Source organism: Prunus persica, chromosome G2 (assembly GCF_000346465.2).
Source record: "Prunus persica cultivar Lovell chromosome G2, Prunus_persica_NCBIv2, whole genome shotgun sequence".
Classification (NCBI taxonomy): domain Eukaryota; kingdom Viridiplantae; phylum Streptophyta; class Magnoliopsida; order Rosales; family Rosaceae; genus Prunus; species Prunus persica.
Window position 1 is genome coordinate 2,892,219 of NC_034010.1, and position 17,457 is coordinate 2,909,675.

General features: G+C 35.8%; 2 protein-coding genes across 2 annotated transcripts; both read right to left on the reverse strand.

The window, feature by feature from the left end:
- On the reverse strand, nucleotides 2,452-4,702 carry LOC18787256 (protein JINGUBANG). Its single transcript, XM_007219471.2, has 2 exons — nucleotides 2,850-4,702; nucleotides 2,452-2,769 (listed from the first exon to the last, which is right to left on the reverse strand). Exon 1 carries the CDS (start codon nucleotides 4,144-4,146, stop codon nucleotides 2,866-2,868), a length of 1,281 nt encoding a protein of 426 aa, XP_007219533.1. The 5' UTR covers nucleotides 4,147-4,702; the 3' UTR covers nucleotides 2,452-2,769; nucleotides 2,850-2,865.
- LOC18786082 (putative disease resistance RPP13-like protein 1) lies at nucleotides 9,628-15,887 on the reverse strand. Its single transcript, XM_020558673.1, has 3 exons — nucleotides 11,037-15,887; nucleotides 10,862-10,939; nucleotides 9,628-10,109 (listed from the first exon to the last, which is right to left on the reverse strand). The coding sequence occupies exon 1, from the start codon at nucleotides 15,167-15,169 to the stop codon at nucleotides 11,105-11,107; it is 4,065 nt and encodes a 1,354-aa protein (XP_020414262.1). The 5' UTR covers nucleotides 15,170-15,887; the 3' UTR covers nucleotides 9,628-10,109; nucleotides 10,862-10,939; nucleotides 11,037-11,104.

Genomic DNA, 17,457 nt, shown 5'->3' on the forward strand with positions numbered 1-17,457 from the left:
AGCTATGCCCAGGATTCTTATTCTATCTCCGGTCTCACAGGGCAACTAGCTAGGTTGAGGCACTTTTAAAGAATTATTAGAAAACTTTCAGAAATTATTACTGCTTTTGGAATTGCTATTGGCTGATGGCTAGTGCTATATTTTTATTTTATTTGGCATGATAAATAAGGGAGAAAGTGAGAATACAAAGCAAACAGCAGCATGCACAAACACTTTGACTGCTTTTTTCGAGCAAGAAATATTATTCCAAGTACCAACCAACCAACCAAATGCCCTATTGCTTCCCTTCAAGTTTAACCTAGAAAGTGTATATAGTTTTTGTAGTCCCGATCTCTTAGACTCCTGTGGTCTAAGAGATCGGGACTACAAAAACTATATACACTTTCTAGGTTAAACTTGAAGGGAAGCAATAGGGCATTTGGTTGGTTGGTTGGTACTTGGAATAATATTTCTTGCTCGAAAAAAGCAGTCAAAGTGTTTGTGCATGCTGCTGTTTGCTTTGTATTCTCACTTTCTCCCTTATTTATCATGCCAAATAAAATAAAAATATAGCACTAGCCATCAGCCAATAGCAATTCCAAAAGCAGTAATAATTTCTGAAAGTTTTCTAATAATTCTTTCCCAAAAGTGCTCAACCTAGCTAGTTGCTCTGGTTTGCTAAAAAAGGTGCTTCTGCTATGAAATATAGGTTGGCTGAAAGGAAATAAATAGCCTACATTTGCTTTCAACTTTTGTTGTCTTCCTGATTTACACTATGCTTTCTAGGTTGGAAATATTTTTGCTCGCAACTTGTACTCAAAGTATATTTTTATCATCTTCTCAATATTTGACACGTGTTTATTGACATAACTATAATTAAATTTTTACTTTATATTTATAGAACTATGATTATGTCAATAAACACGTGTCAAATATTGAGAAATATGATAAGAATACACGTTAGGTTAAAGTGGCGAACAAACTCCATTCTAGGATGGTCCAAATTAAAAGGACAAAATCAAAAGTGACGAAAACAACACCTTGATTAATAAATAGTTAATACAAAATCGAGCTATACAACTACTTGATCCCACCATAATCATAGTGTTTGGGGGAACATAATCAAAGCTCTAATTTTTTAATTTTTGTTATTTTATGTTTGTAGCTTTAGCTGGTACCTTCCTTTCACCTGAATAAATTAAACAACTTATTTATATATTTCAATATGTAATTTTAATTAATTAATTATTTATTTATTTATAAAGGTGTCCATTGTGCTCTTGGTACTGTAGCAACGGAGGCAGAATATAAAATTATGGAGTGGCGTTACGAAGCCCCGACTGGTGGTCGTTGAACCAATAAATTTGGTGGTTCGTGCTTGCGGCTTCGACAAGTGGAGTAGCTGCTATTAGATGAGCCAAAATAATTCGTTTATTTATTTTATTTGTAGGGTTGAACTTGTAAACCAATAATTTAAAACAAAATTTCTGACAAAAATTTTTTTTTTAAAATTTTTTATAAAAAGTTTTTAATTCCCATTTTATTTTTAAAGTATGAAAACGTGAAATGAAAAAATAAAAAAATTTCCTCCACCCTTCACCCTCCCATTTTGATCATTCTCAACCCTTGATCGTGAGGCAGAATCATATAAGTAGGGGTTATGGAGTTTTGTGTCACTCACTCTCCTGAACTCCTTTTTGTCCACCTTCAACAACATTCACTTCTTTGTGTTGGACAATAATTGCTATACATTCATGTTAGTTTTAGAATAATTGATTAGATTAAGACTAGCAGATGTGATTAACAAAGAAATAATAATCAAGTGGGAGACAAAAAGAATCTATATAATGCAAATCTAGAAAACACGAGCTTGAGAAATGCTTAAATACATATTTTCTCTCGCCATATAATCTGACACCACTAAAAAAAAAATAAATAAATAAAAAAAGTGGCAATAATTATTATTATTTGGTGATATTTGGTGACTAAGGCGGGGTGATTAAAAACTTTATATTCTCAGCCTTTAGTCATCCACGCATTAGTCACCAAATAATAATAACTGTTGCCACGTATTTTTTGAATTGCACGTTATGTTCTCAGCACATTCTATCCGTTCCTTCAAGTGACTTCTTTTTCTTGTAAATGAGAGACAAATAGCTGGAGAGCTTTGACTTAAACTACTGTCCTGTAGACAGGGCATGTGCTTTTCTCCACTAATTAAGAGAAGAATATGTGTAAGGTTGGAAAATACCCAAAAAGGGAAATTTAACTAAAGAAAAGATTCTTTAGCTCTTATACTAAGCAAACTGTTTGTTTATTCTGTTTATTTGGTGGGGTTTGGGAATTAAGGAACATCTTTAATTTTCTGTCTTAAAATGCTGGTGAGCCACTTCTGCCTGCCATATTCAGACTGTCCATGTCTCCAGATTCATCTGATTAGCTTTAAGTCTGTCTTTAGCAAAGACAAGATTGTGATGAGAAATGACTTTTTATTCAGAAACACAATCATGCAACTACAAGAAAATATTATTGACTCTTTAATTTGTTGAATCCATCAAAACCCTAAATACAATTGACAATTTGACAGCAAATGTAATGACTATACTGACAAACAAAAAACCACACCACTTTCCCTAGTATTCCTAGAAATTTACACCCAATTCTTTGAAATGAAGTTAAGAAAGAAAGATATATGTTACAAGTTACAACAAAAACCAAATTTGAGGCTTCAAAAATTGCCCCTTTCTCTGTCCTTGAACCTCAGTGAACTCTTCAATCTTTCTGCAACAGCTACAAACAAGACCCTGTATTGTAAGGCACTGCAAACACCATTTGAAAAAAGAAGGGTGCTTCAATGGATCAATACTCACCAACTTGAAACATTTCCTAGCATAAGATGATGGACTTTTCCTCTGTGGTTTCCTCTGCTCTATTATTAGAGGGCTTGGGAACCCACCAAACCCTTAAGCTCTTGTCAAGGCCTCCACTATACAACATGAAACCTCCACCAACATTATTTGGTGATGCCTGCAAGCACTTAACTGGCCCCTCATGGCCACTAATGATCCCAACTTTACAAAGCTTGCCAAAAGCCTCTCTCTTCCATATGCCAATGCTCTTATCAGCTGAGCCACTGCACAACATCTCCCCCATCAAACACATAGACAAAACAGCCATTTGATGTGCTTTTGTTTCACAAACCAACTTCCAGCTCTCAATTTGATTTTGAACATCACCACAACTCCCTTGCCATCCCATCACAAACCCATCCGAACAGCCTCCATAAACCCATCTACCATCCTCAGAAACGATCACAGAATTAAGTGAAACATCCTTATGACCCTCCAAAATACCCTTCAAACAATGTGAGCTCTTCCCCTCTTTTCCCCAAGCTTTAATTTTTCCATCTGCAGAAGCAGAATACACAATCCCATTACATGCCACCAGCCCATTAATAGCATCATCATGAGCCTTGATGGATTCTATGCACTTCAAATCCGAGATCCTCCACACCTTAAGAGTCTTATCCCATGATCCAGAGTAAATCAAGCCGTTATAGAAGGCCAAACAAGATATACTATCGGCGTGTTCGATCCACAATCGCTTGTGATGTCTCCGAATTTGGACATAATTGCTCTGCTTCATGAACTTCCCCAAATAATCTTTAGTTGTGGGAAGTGTATCAACAAGCCTAAACACATTCTCCGATCGCCGTGAAACCTTCCAAACTCTAATCCTGCTATCCTGGTGAGCTGTAAAGACCTTGTTCCCAACGGTGACAAGTGCCTTGACAGAGCCATCACCTTGTCCAAACTTGGTGAAAGGCCTCAAATCAGGCTGTTGCCACACTATGATGTCTTTGCCTTGTGAAGCACTGAGAATGAATTCCCCACATAAGGCCAAGCATGAAACTGAGCCTACATGGCCAGAGAGCACCGCCAATGATCGATACGAGAAAGACCCCGAAAAGGGTACACATGGAGATTGACACTTGACATGATCTTGGAGCTCGAAATGGCCTGAATCCCGCGGGCTTTCATCTACCTCGCTGCTTGTGCTTCTGCTGTTGCTGCTAATGCTGCTAGTAGGGCTTCTTGCTGAGGCAGAGAGCAAAGGAATTGAGAGGCGTTTGTTTTCCAATAGAGTGGAGCTGATTTGATGAAACATGTTTTATTGTCTGACCTTGATTTGATGAGAGAAGGGTCAGAGTGAGTGAGCGAGGAGAGAGAGATGGTGATCAGAAATAGAGAGAGAGAGAGAGAGAGAGAGAGAGAGAGAGAGAGAGGAGCGGAAATGGAGACACGGATTTCTTGGTTGAAAAGAGAATTGGTAATTAGGGACATATTTAAATGGGAAGACAGGGAGAGGTGCAACGGCTACTTTGACATGGGGAAGAATTAGTCGTGCAATTAAAAGTAGGTTGCCATAGAGAGAGAAGGGGACCACTTAAAACGCATACTAGCCAGCCCCGTCCCTTTTATTTGTTAATGGGGATTGAGCTGTAGAGCTTTTATTTCTGTTTTATTTATACAATTTATTCTGTTTTATTTATATATTTTATTCTGTTTAGAGGGTTGTCCGTTGAACAATTATAGCATTCCAAAAAAAAAAAAAAAGAGACGAAGGGGAAGATTTGTCATGAAAGCTATTGTGAAATAACATTCCCAAAATCCATTATGTTTTAAGAAAGGAACGAACTGGAATATGTTCCTCATAGTTGTATTTTTTTTTCTTTCGAAAATGTTCCTCCTTATAGTTTATACATGCTTTAAAGTTAAACTGACAGTAATCGCCACAAGTTCTCAGATTTTTCTTTTGAAACTCAGAAAATTACTTTTCAATTCTTTGTTGTGATATAATGTTTTTGGGATATCTTTTCCACAATATTGTATGATTAATATTTAATTAAAGGCAAATTTGATGTCAATAAACCTATAGAGGAAGGCCTAATAGATGAATCTTCTTCTATAGAAAAAACTCCACTCCGGAGAAGATAATCACCTATATATAGTAATTTTATCCGTTGAGTAAAAGTGGCATTTTTTTGAGTTGAAGGCTTAAAGAAATATTTATTTCTTTGTTGGGGTTTTTTTTTTCTCGCAAATGGTCTCTTAACTTTTTCAACTCATTTTAGTCCGTAGAACTTTCATTAAAACTAGGGTGGACATCAACCCAGCCAAACTATCTAAATCGGCGGATCCAAACCGTGGTCAGTTTGGTTTGAATTTGACAAAGAAAAAAGTTAAATGATTTAAAACTGCAGCAGACCGTAATAGTTTGGTTCGATTGCACAAATCGGCTTAAATAAATCATACAATATATTAGTTGCGTTCATAACGTAACAAGCTTTAAAGAAGTATTTTCAACAAAATATAGCTCAGGAGCCCAAGTGACAAAATATAACTCACGTCCTTTGCTCAACAAGGCCATCTACTCTCTATTTACGATTTCACTGGAGTTCCATCACGGATGGCAAATGACCTTGTTGACTAAAAGACGTTATCTGTTGTTGAATTTAGTGTTTATATAGTTTTGATGAATTTAGTGTACAAAATACAACGTTGGATTGGACCAATATCCTCTGATTTTTGTGGTAGCTTTACCACCAACAACAAATATATTTGATATTTGACACGTTCCCCCTTAAAATTGGTTTAATATCTTTGTTTCTACCATAAGCCACTATTTTATTAGTTTAATTTGCTAGAAAATTAAATTGATCCTGCTTCGCAAGCTTTGACAATGTGACAAAAAGAAGAAAAACACAAGGCGTGCGGTGCATCATAGTTGAAAGTGATTTGGTTAAGCTCTAAACAAATACTAATTATCATTATTAGCTCACATGAATCACAATCACACGCCAATTAACAACTTAATTAATTCAATTACTTAATTGTATTATTCTCTGACTAAGTGGAAATTACACAAAAGAGGAAGAGAGAGAGAGAAAGATTAGGAGCATGCATTTCAACCTAAACCTTAAGGTCTAAGTATATCATATGGTCTACCAGCTCAATAATAATAGCCAGAATATTACTACTTTTTCATAGGCCAAATATTAAACGCATTGCAGGCCAAATGGTCGGTTCAAGCTCTTAACTTTTGAGTTATAATAACATGAAAATTGACATATGTAAGCTCCCTCTCTTTTGGCTTTCATTTTAATTCATGGGTCATGCTAGGGAGACCAACTTTAGATACCAACTTGTGTACCAACTCTCTAATAGAGGTGGAGCCCACCAATACAATGGGTCCCACACTCTATTAGAGAGTTGGTACACAAGTTGATATTTAAAGTTGGTCTCCCTAGCATTTTCCTTAATTCATTCCAAAACTTTTTCACGTGTGGAACAATGTGTTCCCCAAGAAACTGGGGGCCAAGCCACCAGGAAAACATACATTAAAAACAAAATAAAAAAAGATAAAGGAAAAAAGTGCATTCAATAACAAATAAAAATAATCGATTAATTATGTTGGGCAGGTTGTTTTGTTTAAAGTTAAACGCGTACTCATAAACTATTCAAAAGTTACGTGCTCTTAAATTATTTTAGTAAAGATAAAGAAGGATCAGCGAACCTACCATGTATTGAGGTGCAATACAAAGCAAAGATTAATAGAAACATTGGGGCATATAGTTTTATATTGGGGGCTTTATCTAACGCCCTTAGATGAGATTTTATCTTTTAACCGTTGAATCAAATTGGTTAGTCGTTAGATGAAATTGTTTAGTTTAATTTAACGATTAAGATATAGGACCTCATCTAAGGACAGTAAATAATGCACTCACAAACTCTATGCCCCAATGTTTCTATTATTCTTTGCTTTGTATTGCACCTCAATACATGGTAGGTAACAACCTAATGTCTTCAACCAGCAGCTTGATACTCCAAGGAACATAGACTCAAGGAAATCCATTGCAATCCATGTCATGTGCCACATCATTCATTTTAATTTTGTATAAACCATTTTAATTGATTTAACTAATACGTTCACTAGCAGATCCAGGAATTTTTTAACGGAGGTACAATTTTGAAAGGCTAAATTTTTTTAAAAAAATTGACGATCAAATATCCTTATAATTTAAATCATACCAATGTCATTCATAAGTCATAGAAAAAAAAAGCATTACAATTTTCTTTTTTTAATCTGCTTTAAAAAATCTCCCCAGAGCCCAAGATTGAGAGTGAAACCTAAATCGTAAAGCCCTGGGTTGAGTTATGTGATTATCCAACCCTAATCGAGTCCGAAGTACCCTACAATAGGTTTACAGTTAGGGTTCCAAGCTCGCGAACGATTTTGGACCAAGTTCGGATAAGTTCGAAAGTTATGATTTTTGTTTCGAGACTTGGATTTTTGGTTTGGAGACTAAAATAATTTTCTAGAATTTTTGAAGAATTGAAACTATTTTAAAAATAATTTTACATTCCACAAAATTCTTTAAGATCATTAAATATAATTTATTAATTTTTATTAAGTAATTTTTATGAAATTACTTCAAATATTTAAATACTAATTCTTCACTAAATAAATAAAAGTAATTAAACCATAATATATTCAACGGATATACCTTTAAAATATTCTATTTACTATTCTATACCTTTAAATAGTATAGCCGCGCGGCTATACACCTTAAACAGTATAGCCGCCCGGCTATACTCCAAAATATTATATTTAGAATATTTTTAAGCACAGCCCGTCGGCTATACTCTAAAAATATAAGTCTAGCCGGTCAGCTATATACCAATATTTTAAAGTATAGCCGCCCGGCTATATACCAAAAAAAGAATATTTTAAAGTATAGCCGCCTGGCTATACCCTGTAAACAGCAAACTACAAAAACACCTCCCCCGACGAATTTCCGTTGGCACAGGTCTATGCCGACAAATGTTTGTCGGATTAGACTTCTGTCGACACCTCTACCGACGAAATTTAGTCGACAGAGGTTTTTTTTTTATTTTAAAATTTTAAAAATATTAAAAATATTAAATTAGTTTCTTTACTTTTGTTTTTTGGCCAACTGCTTTAATTTAATATATGTGATTAAGTAATATTTTAGCCTTTTTGAATCATTTTAATTAGTAATTACATATTAATTATTATTTTTTTAATGAATATTTAAATATGTTACTGATTTAATTTTACTGTGCAAAAACGAAAAAATAAATTACTCATTTTCATTTGGTGTTTTAACTATAAAAAAAAAATGAAAAAAAGCCTTATCAGCCCACGAATTGCAACCCTTTTTAATATGTTTATAATACAATCATGTTTAAAGCCTTTGCATTGCAGCCCACGAATTGCAGCCCACGTTTCCTTTATTTATTTGTTTCTCTCCTGGTCATATGAACAAAATATAATGCCTAATATTAAATATTTACAAATGCTATATAAAACAGGCAGAGGGTATGCTGTTATAAATAAATGATGTTCAAAGTAAGACTAAATATTTATTAATTTTTTTAAAATGCAATATTCAAACATTATTATTAATCGCCAAATAATATATCATCGATTATTTATAATACCTGAGACGCTATTATGCTAAAATGTTTTTCGAAATTTGAGAGGGGATGAAATGGTGGCATGTTAGTCTTTGCATTAAGTGATAATTACAAAGAAATTATACACTGTCATATGATAATCACAAAGAATGAAAAGTTTTTCAAATTTTAGTTTTTACAAAATAATTAGTAATGTGAAAGATGATAGCTTCATAAATGACTTGACATGACAATATGTTAGTTGTTAAAAATAAATGATGTTTAAAATGAGACCACATATAAAGAAAGAATTATTTACATTGACACTATGAGGATTTTTGTGCTTTCGTAAAACTCGAGGTTACACCCCTAAGGTTTCAAATTGTTGTTACAAAACCCCTCGTATTAATTTTCTTTTCTTCAATTGTTGATGCCATAAAAGAATTTCTCCAAATGACAACGTTAACTTCAAATATTAGATTGCAAGTACACCCATTATGTCTAAGGGAACGAGAAAATAATATAAAATTTTCTTCTACGATATTAGTTTTAACACTCTTTATCCTTAATAAGCATCTCCAAAACTCAAAACAAGATATTCCTTAAAACAAGGATTTTCCTTACAAGCAATGTAAAGTTAGAAACAGATTGCTGGCTTTGTCCTTTGAATACCAATATAAACATGTTGAAAGGGAAGTGTTTGAGGGCAATACTTTATTGGGGTGAATTAAATTAGCTAGCATATATAATATATGGTTGTTGGGTTTGGTACATGCTGATTTACCAGCATCCAACAAGAACAAGGCATGCAAATTAAAACTTAGGTTTTAAGTTTAACTGAAGTCCTAGCTTATGCTAAGGTCAAACATGCATAACTAAAGTAACGTGTAACTGAGAAACCTACCATTTTCAGGTATTGTGTCTTGAAGCGAGCTCCACTTGCTTGGGCTACCCTCACAACCAACCAATAGTTTGTGTAAATTTGAAAAGTCTGAAAAGTTGTGACAGAAAAGAAACTTAAAAGAAGTTGTGATATGAAGTTTTTGATTTTCAGTGTGTCTATCGGGAAGCAAACTTTATAGCAGGTGCTTAGGCGACGCTAGGCCATGATCAGACCTAACCTTTCATTTGGTTCTCTAATTTTTGGAGTTTAAGAATTCGACGATGATTGTCGTCGTAATTTCTTTTGACTTTAAAAAAAAAATTAAAAAAATTTGGTGGACTGAGGAGAGGGTTGAAGGCCTAAATCAAGAAACCACCCACTACAATTTGGGCGCATAAAGGACACTCCAAGCCCCTTTTTCTAGTTGCCATCATCAAAGCTCTTTCAACATATCTCTACATAAAAACCAAACTCTAGCTTGGATGCTAGGAGCAATAAAAATTGGTTCAAGGTTCTTTATACAAACAAACTACCGAAAAGTAGTGAAACATAAACGAACCTAATGCAACGTAAAATGCTTCAGAATAACCAAAGTCCCCAATGATGGGAGGTCACTCTCAATCTGGCATGTCGATCGAGCAGGGTAGCATGGCCTTCATCAACAAGACTTAGCTGATGAAGGATGAAGCTAATCGACCTCCATACCAATCTTACTGGAAGTGCCTGCATATATAATCATCTGAAGCTCCCTCACTGTTTTCCTAGTCCTGCAACCACAAAGAGTCCCCTCATAAGCATCTGGATCGCAGACTGATCACTAGATAAATCAAATTAAGAAGAAAACACTTACAAACATAAACCACAATTAACCATATAGTCTCTACTTTATCACTTAATAAAATAAAATAAAAGAAAAAAAATCATGCATGGGTTAGGCCAATTGACCAAGGTAGCGTGCACGCCCCTTTTGATCCCCCTCCCCCGTAAACTAGACCACCTTTAGAGTAGTTTAGACTATTTCTTGTAATTTTTTTTTTTATAAAAAAAAGGACAATATACAAACCAAAATTAACCAAAGCTAAAAGGAAAAGAAATAAAACCAAACAAAATATGATCGATTATATAACCAGATACCAAAATAATAATAATAAATTAAAAAAAACAACTTCAAACCAATATACAAAGTAAAGGATTTTTTTAAAATAATTTAGATTCAATTTTGCAGACATAACCTCAAACAAATTAACTAAGAAAACATAAAGAATTTAGAGTACACAACCAAAAATTATAAAGTAGAAATGCACATAAAGGAAATGAGAAAACAAATAGAGTCACAGAGTACAAACCCAAAAAATTGTAGAGTAGAAACTTTGACAGCATCAAAATTGCATAGAGATGTAAATCAAAACAGAATCAACTGAAGTTAAATTTATCATTCAATAAGATGTTGAATAATACACCGCAGAACAAAACAAAAAACAAGTAGCAGAGCATCTCATAGATAATTGAGGAAGCTTACTATTAGTGTCAGGCTTAAGTTCATGGTTGACAAGGTGCTGCATCATATTGTCCCTTGGCTTTCTTCATCTCTCATAAACTAAGAGCATAAGACACAATTAGTTCACACAACGGTATTAAATAGATATGCAGTTAAAGCAAATGACATTATTTATGTTGTCTCAAAATGGAAATACCTTGAGAGGGGGCACGAGAATGCGAGGCATGTGTTCTCAGCTTCCAACTGCTCTCTTGTATTACTTAATCAGGGTGTTGTTACCTTCCGGCCTCCAATCCATACGTAAGGGATGTGGCTTATGGAGGGCCAGTACTGCCCTTTACCTGGTTTGCATTTCTCTTCTAGCACAGGACACTCACGGATACTAAGCTGTGTAAGCGAAAGAGCCAGACCTTCCTCTGGAATGGATGTCAGCTTTGGACAGCTCCAGATTTTAAGAGATTCAAGAGAGTTGAGGAACTGCAAGCCTAGGTACTTCAGATTGGGGAAGCCTATAATGTCAAGTTGAACTAGCGATTCAGGGAGCAGCATCTCCTTCTCCGGTGGAAAGGACACCAAATCTGGATCTTCACCACTGATCCATAACACTCTAAGAGATGTGAGTCTGTGCAAACCCCACTCCAACAGTGGCCTACAAATCTTGAGATTCATTATGCTAAGTGATGTTAGATAGGGAGGGAATCCCCCTTCTGGAAAGTGAGGAATCCTCAATATCTGAAGAGAGTTGAGGAAGTTAATGCCTTCTGGTAGAGCCTCCAGTTTATCACAATTGATAATGCTGATCTCTGTCAGGTTGGAGGCGCTTCTTGGCAACCCTCCGATTGGGAAGGAAACGAGATTTCCACAGCCATAAATCAATAACGACTGAATTTTGGAGAGGTTACATAGGCCTTCTGGTAAGAATTTAAGATTTTGACACAAATAGATGCAAAGATATTCAAGACATGTGTTTTCCTCGAACCTCTCTGTTATTGACTCCAGCTGTTTACAAGTATCTATGAGAAGGTGTTTAAGCGTCTTGGGTAGATGGCCTCTGGATGATAAGGACGTCAGAGATGGACAGATATCAATGCTCAAGTACTCAAGACAAGATGTCTCCTCTTGCATCAGAGAAGGAAAAGAAGACAAAGAACCCTCCATCACAACCTCCACTAAGGATTTCAAATTTTGGCATCTTCGTATAATTATTCTTCTTAGACTTGGGGGTATCTGGTCTCTGGCAAGATACATCAAAGAAGGGCACGACTCAATTGTTAGAACTTTAAGAGAATGTGGCAAACTAGCCTCTGTAAAAGAAACCAGATTTGAGCATTCATCTATGTGAAGTTCTTGAAGTGATGTCAAGTGATGCAATTGAACAAGGTTGGAGTTGCCTTTAATGAGCAAACGACGAAGAGAAACTAGGTGTTGCAGTAATCTATCCTCATTTTGCCATGAAGACGTCAGCTCCTCACAACCGGTGATCTTTAAATCTTTAACCATTGATAATCCTCTCATGAATCTCTCTGCTCGGAGTGTCAACTTCAAAATATCTGAAAGATGCATGGACTCTAGTAACCGAAATTCAACTGCACTTGAATGCACCATCCCTTTGCAACCGTGGATGTCTATATTACGAAGTTGTTTGTAGTTGGCAATTGAAACCATCAAATTTTCACACTCATCAATTTCAAGCTTTTCTAATGAATCAAGGTCCTCGGGTAGCCTACCCTCCAATGCCGGGCATCGTTTAATAGTCAGCTTTGTCATACAAGGGAAAACTCCAATTCCTTGATATGATTCACAAGGAGACCACTCCTTCCAATGTTGCATGTCTTGAAACAAAAGGGTATGTAACAGTGGAAAAGGCAAGCATCCCTCTCCATAAAACTCAAGACCCACGCTTTCCACTCCAGGCATTCCTATTATATGAAGTTCTTTGAGACAAGGCAATTTCCCAAGTGGTGGCAAGAACTGACAATTATTACAATTGTATAATCTTATGAGCACCATATTAGAGAATAAAGGATCTCCCAGCCATGTTGCAAATTCTAAACCGCCATAACCTATGATCGTAAGTTGTTTGAGCTTTCTAGAAGGTCGTAACATGTCAAGCACATCTGATTTCGGTTCTCGCATGTATTTCCATTTAAGTGCCAAAACATCAAGCCCGTCCTTGCTAATTAAGTCAGCCCTCCTTGCATCCTCAGCATCAATCACATTCTCCAATCCTGAGAGGTGCAATGTCCATTTGAGATGCCGAAGTGGCCCTATCTCTCTGATTTTTGACTCATGACTTTCGCCCACAACAAAATTAGTCAAGGTTTGCAGATTAGCCAATTGACCTAATTGCGGTGGCATGCCTTCTAACAAGGGTACATCAGAAATGTTGAGATGCCGCAGATTAATTAGATTACTCAAGTTTGTCGGTAGCGCCTTCAAACGAGAACAATTTTCTAGTATCAACGTCTGTAGGTTGTAAAGAGTGCTTAATGATTCAGGCAAACTCAGTATTAGAGTGTGAGAAAGATCAAGGTATCGTAGAAACTTCAATTCACCAATTGAATTTGAGAGCTCAGTTATTGTATAGCCATTCAAAGAGAGCACTCTCAAGTATTGCAATTTTGGCAATAAATCATGATTAACCTTGCTAGTCAGGCTATTCCTCCGAGCATCTGAAAGTTGAAGTGGTAGGAAAGTTCGCAGATGAGTGGCCTCAAAAAAGGCCTTCAATTTTTTAACTCCATCAAACTCACCGGAGATGTATGACATATGACGAACCTTTGGAGAAAATCTGCGTTGCATGCTATCATCCAATCTAAAACATGTTTCTCCTGCAGCCCACCGTGCCAATTCACTAACGAGGTCATGCATTACATATTGTGAATTGTTTTTACTTGACTTTTGAAATAATGACCTAGATATTAGCTCACGAAAATACTCACCGCCTATATCTTCCATTTGTTTATTTTCTTCAGATTGCTGAATCAAACCCTCTGCCATCCAGAGAAGAATCAACTGCTTCTCTCCAAACTCATAGTCATTTGGAAGTATTGAGCAATAGGCAAAACACCTTTTCAAACTTGATGCGAGATAATGGTAGCTCACGTTTAATACTGGCAGAATGTTTATTTTATCTGATAGCTTCCACAAATTGCTATTCAGTATTTCTTCCCATTCATCTATTTCTTTACAACCCAAAAGGCCACCAAGAGTCCTTGCGGCCAAAGGCAATCCACCACATTTTATAGCAATTTTCTCCCTATATAACTCAATATTTGGTGGCTGTACATTCAAGAATGCATGCTGCTCAAACACTCTCCAACAATCGTCATTTGATATGCACTCCAAATTATGAACTTCAATGGCTCTCATCATTTTTGCAACTTCTCCATCACGTGTTGTCACAATTACCTTACTTCCTAATGCTCCAACACGAAAAGGCGACTGAAGTTTGATCCATAGATCATAGTCACATGTATTCCAAACATCATCTAAAACAATTAAAAACTTTTTACCTGCTAATTCCTTGCTCAGATTATCCTGAATGTTGCTGAATTCCTCCAAATCACAGTGCCGGGACGTGATTGATTCAAGAATTGCCCTTGTTACTCTAACAATGTTAAAATCATCAGACACGGACACCCATGCCTTAGGACTGAATTTCATGGAAACATCGTTGTCGTTGAATACAAGCTGAGCAAGCGTTGTCTTCCCAACTCCAGCCATGCCAACAATAGAAACTACATGAAAATTGGCAGAACTAGGCTCATCTCTTGACAGCAATTCCAGAATCTTCGCTTTATCACCATCTCTTCCAACAACTGGTCCATCTAACACACTTGAACTTGGTGACCTCTGGCGTGCCTTACTAGAAGTTGTGCCAATATAATTTAAACCTAGCTTGTCTTTTCGTTCAGATATCTCATGTAATCGATCAGTAATCACCTTTATTTCTGAGTTCATACTACTGTTAAATTTAACTCTTGGAATTAAGCTTCGTACCTTACTTGTGGTAGCCCCATGTAGCTTATGTGCCTTGCGCCGAAACATCTCAGTGGAAAACTTGTCTAACATGTCTTCCACATCATAAGCCAAATCTTTGAGATCATCCAGCCACAGTTTCACAGCCTCGCTCATTAGTTGCTTTTCCTCCGCATCATGCAGCACCGCTCCAATTGCAGATAACATTGTAGTCCATTTCTTCATCTTCTTGCCAACACCCTCTTTCTGTGCAAAGTTGAGAAAGTTGCGAGGAGTCAACCGGTCGAGCAGCAGTTGAAGGAATGCAGCAAGAAAGATCTCTCCAAGTGCCATAGTTTCTTTTTGCATAAGCGAAGCAATGTCACAGTGAAAATGAATAGAACTAAGCAATCAAATAAGTAACAACAATATATAAGATTCAAGACTTTGTGATGCAGAAAGTCAAACTAGGAAGAGGTACATCTGGCCATTTGCAAATTATCCTTAGTTTGGCGGGGTCGATATGTCCAACAGCTGGCACACAAGAAAATGCTAGGAAATTGAATAGAAGTGTAAAATCTAAATCAATCATTTCCAGGAATGTCAAACTAATTTGGTCATTATCTACAATTGCTCAAGCATTCCTTTTCTGTATGTCATCCAAACTTGTTAGTTTCTGCATTTAACAAAATCATGACCACCCAATTAATCTAATGTCTTTAAAGTTGAGGAACTGGGTTTTTTTTCTTTAAATGTGTAACAAAAAAAATAAACAAAAAAAAGGTTTACTGAATGCTTTGTAGTTTCTGAAGAAGAACATCCTACCAATCAACCAATCGATGTGCAAGACATTCCCCACAAGCCACGGCAATCACTTTCAAATACTCTAGCTATTTCTCTACAGTTTCTAGTATAAAAAATAAAAATAACAAGGGCCTATGAATTGCTCTATAATTTTCATCACTTATTCACGATGCTCTGAACAAAAAGTTAAAATTCAGAAGAAACTACCTGGTCTTGTGTGCTTTCCTGGCCTTTTATACCATTTGCTTTGCAGTCGCCTTTTGCAATTTTAATTTCCGAGCTTTTCCTCTTCTCTTCTTCCACTTTCTTCATGTTCTCTTCATGTTCACAGGTACCAATGAACCTATATAGAAAAGAAAATTCTTCAATATTCTTAGGCATTGCTTATTTGGAGTGATAAGTGATTTTTTAAAAATTTTGAGAAGCCCAACCCGTTTGGTAAACTGTGAGAAAATCACTTATTGTTAAAAATTGGTGTGAGAGAAAACTATAAGGGAAAGCAATTAATGAGGTGCTTTCATTTTCTGATTATGCAGGAATCAGTTTTGAAGAGGCGCTAAGTTTAATGATTATGCGGCAATCATTTTTTGATTATACATAAAATCAATACCAACAACACTTTTAACAAAAATTTTACCAAACGCCAAATTGCTTTCTCTCACAGCAAATCTGACAGCGATTATTTTCACAGCACATCAATGCCAAACTGACCCTTAGTCTGACAAGTTTGCAACTTTTTTTTTTTTTTTTTTCATTTTTGTGATTGGTTAGCTGATCGAATTTATGTTAATCTAATTAGACCATTATTTATTTATTTATGGCAAAACCACACTTGTAGTCCCAATGATTTCCAACTTTTACCACTAAAGTTTCTATGGTTTCAATTTCATCACTTTTGCCACAATGGTTTAGAATTCCAAGCAATTTGAGGACACTTCTCAATTTTCGTAAGATTCTTTTTAGTTCCGTTAAGGCCTCAGCTCCTGCCAGTTATTGAATAAGTGGAGGGGCATTAAGGTAAAATTCCTCGCAATTCATAGCACATGTGCCCCTAAAATAACCCAGCATATTCATTGTTCTTACTCCAGAGAAAGAGAACACAAAGGCTCGAATCCACAAACACAAATTAAGGATTTCTTTTGGGTCTTTTAGGGTTTAATTGAAAATTCTCATATGTGCGTAAAAGTTAATCGATTGAAGGAGCTGGTTACACAACCAAAATGACGAAGAGCACAAGAGAAGGCAGTGGAAGCTTGAACAAACTAGGTTTGAAAGAGCTTGATTATTTAACTTAGTTTCGGTTTGATATAGGGGCTTTCAATGGTTAAAAGTGTTTGCTGCTTGCAATGCTTTTTTTTTTTTTTCCGATTGTCTGCATGTGTTATTTCTGGAGAATTACATGATTTGTAGACTTTTATATTGGATTGAGTTTATCTCTTCGCTTAGTGGGATAGTTGGTGGGAAATTAAAGGCTTTTTTTTGGTTGGAATATGAAGTAAAGGCAGTGGTCCCGTGCATGTTTTGACTACTAAAAGCTAAAGTGTAGTGTCCCTATTTATTTGCATAAAGTATTCAATATGCATGCTTTCCATTTTTGTTCTTATTTGGTTATGCCAAAATTTTCCAAATGTTGGGCCACCCCAATAAATTATAATGCAGCATTGGATGACGTTTTAGATGCCTTTTTAAATTAGGGTTTTAATTATTAGTCACAATTGAACCAAGAATATGTAGAACAAGTGCCTAATATAGGAACATAATTTATATTCAACATAAATAACCCCTTCTGTTTAAGAAAATAATGTCATGCAATAAAATCCTTTGTTTACGTACATATATACCAACCGATACTC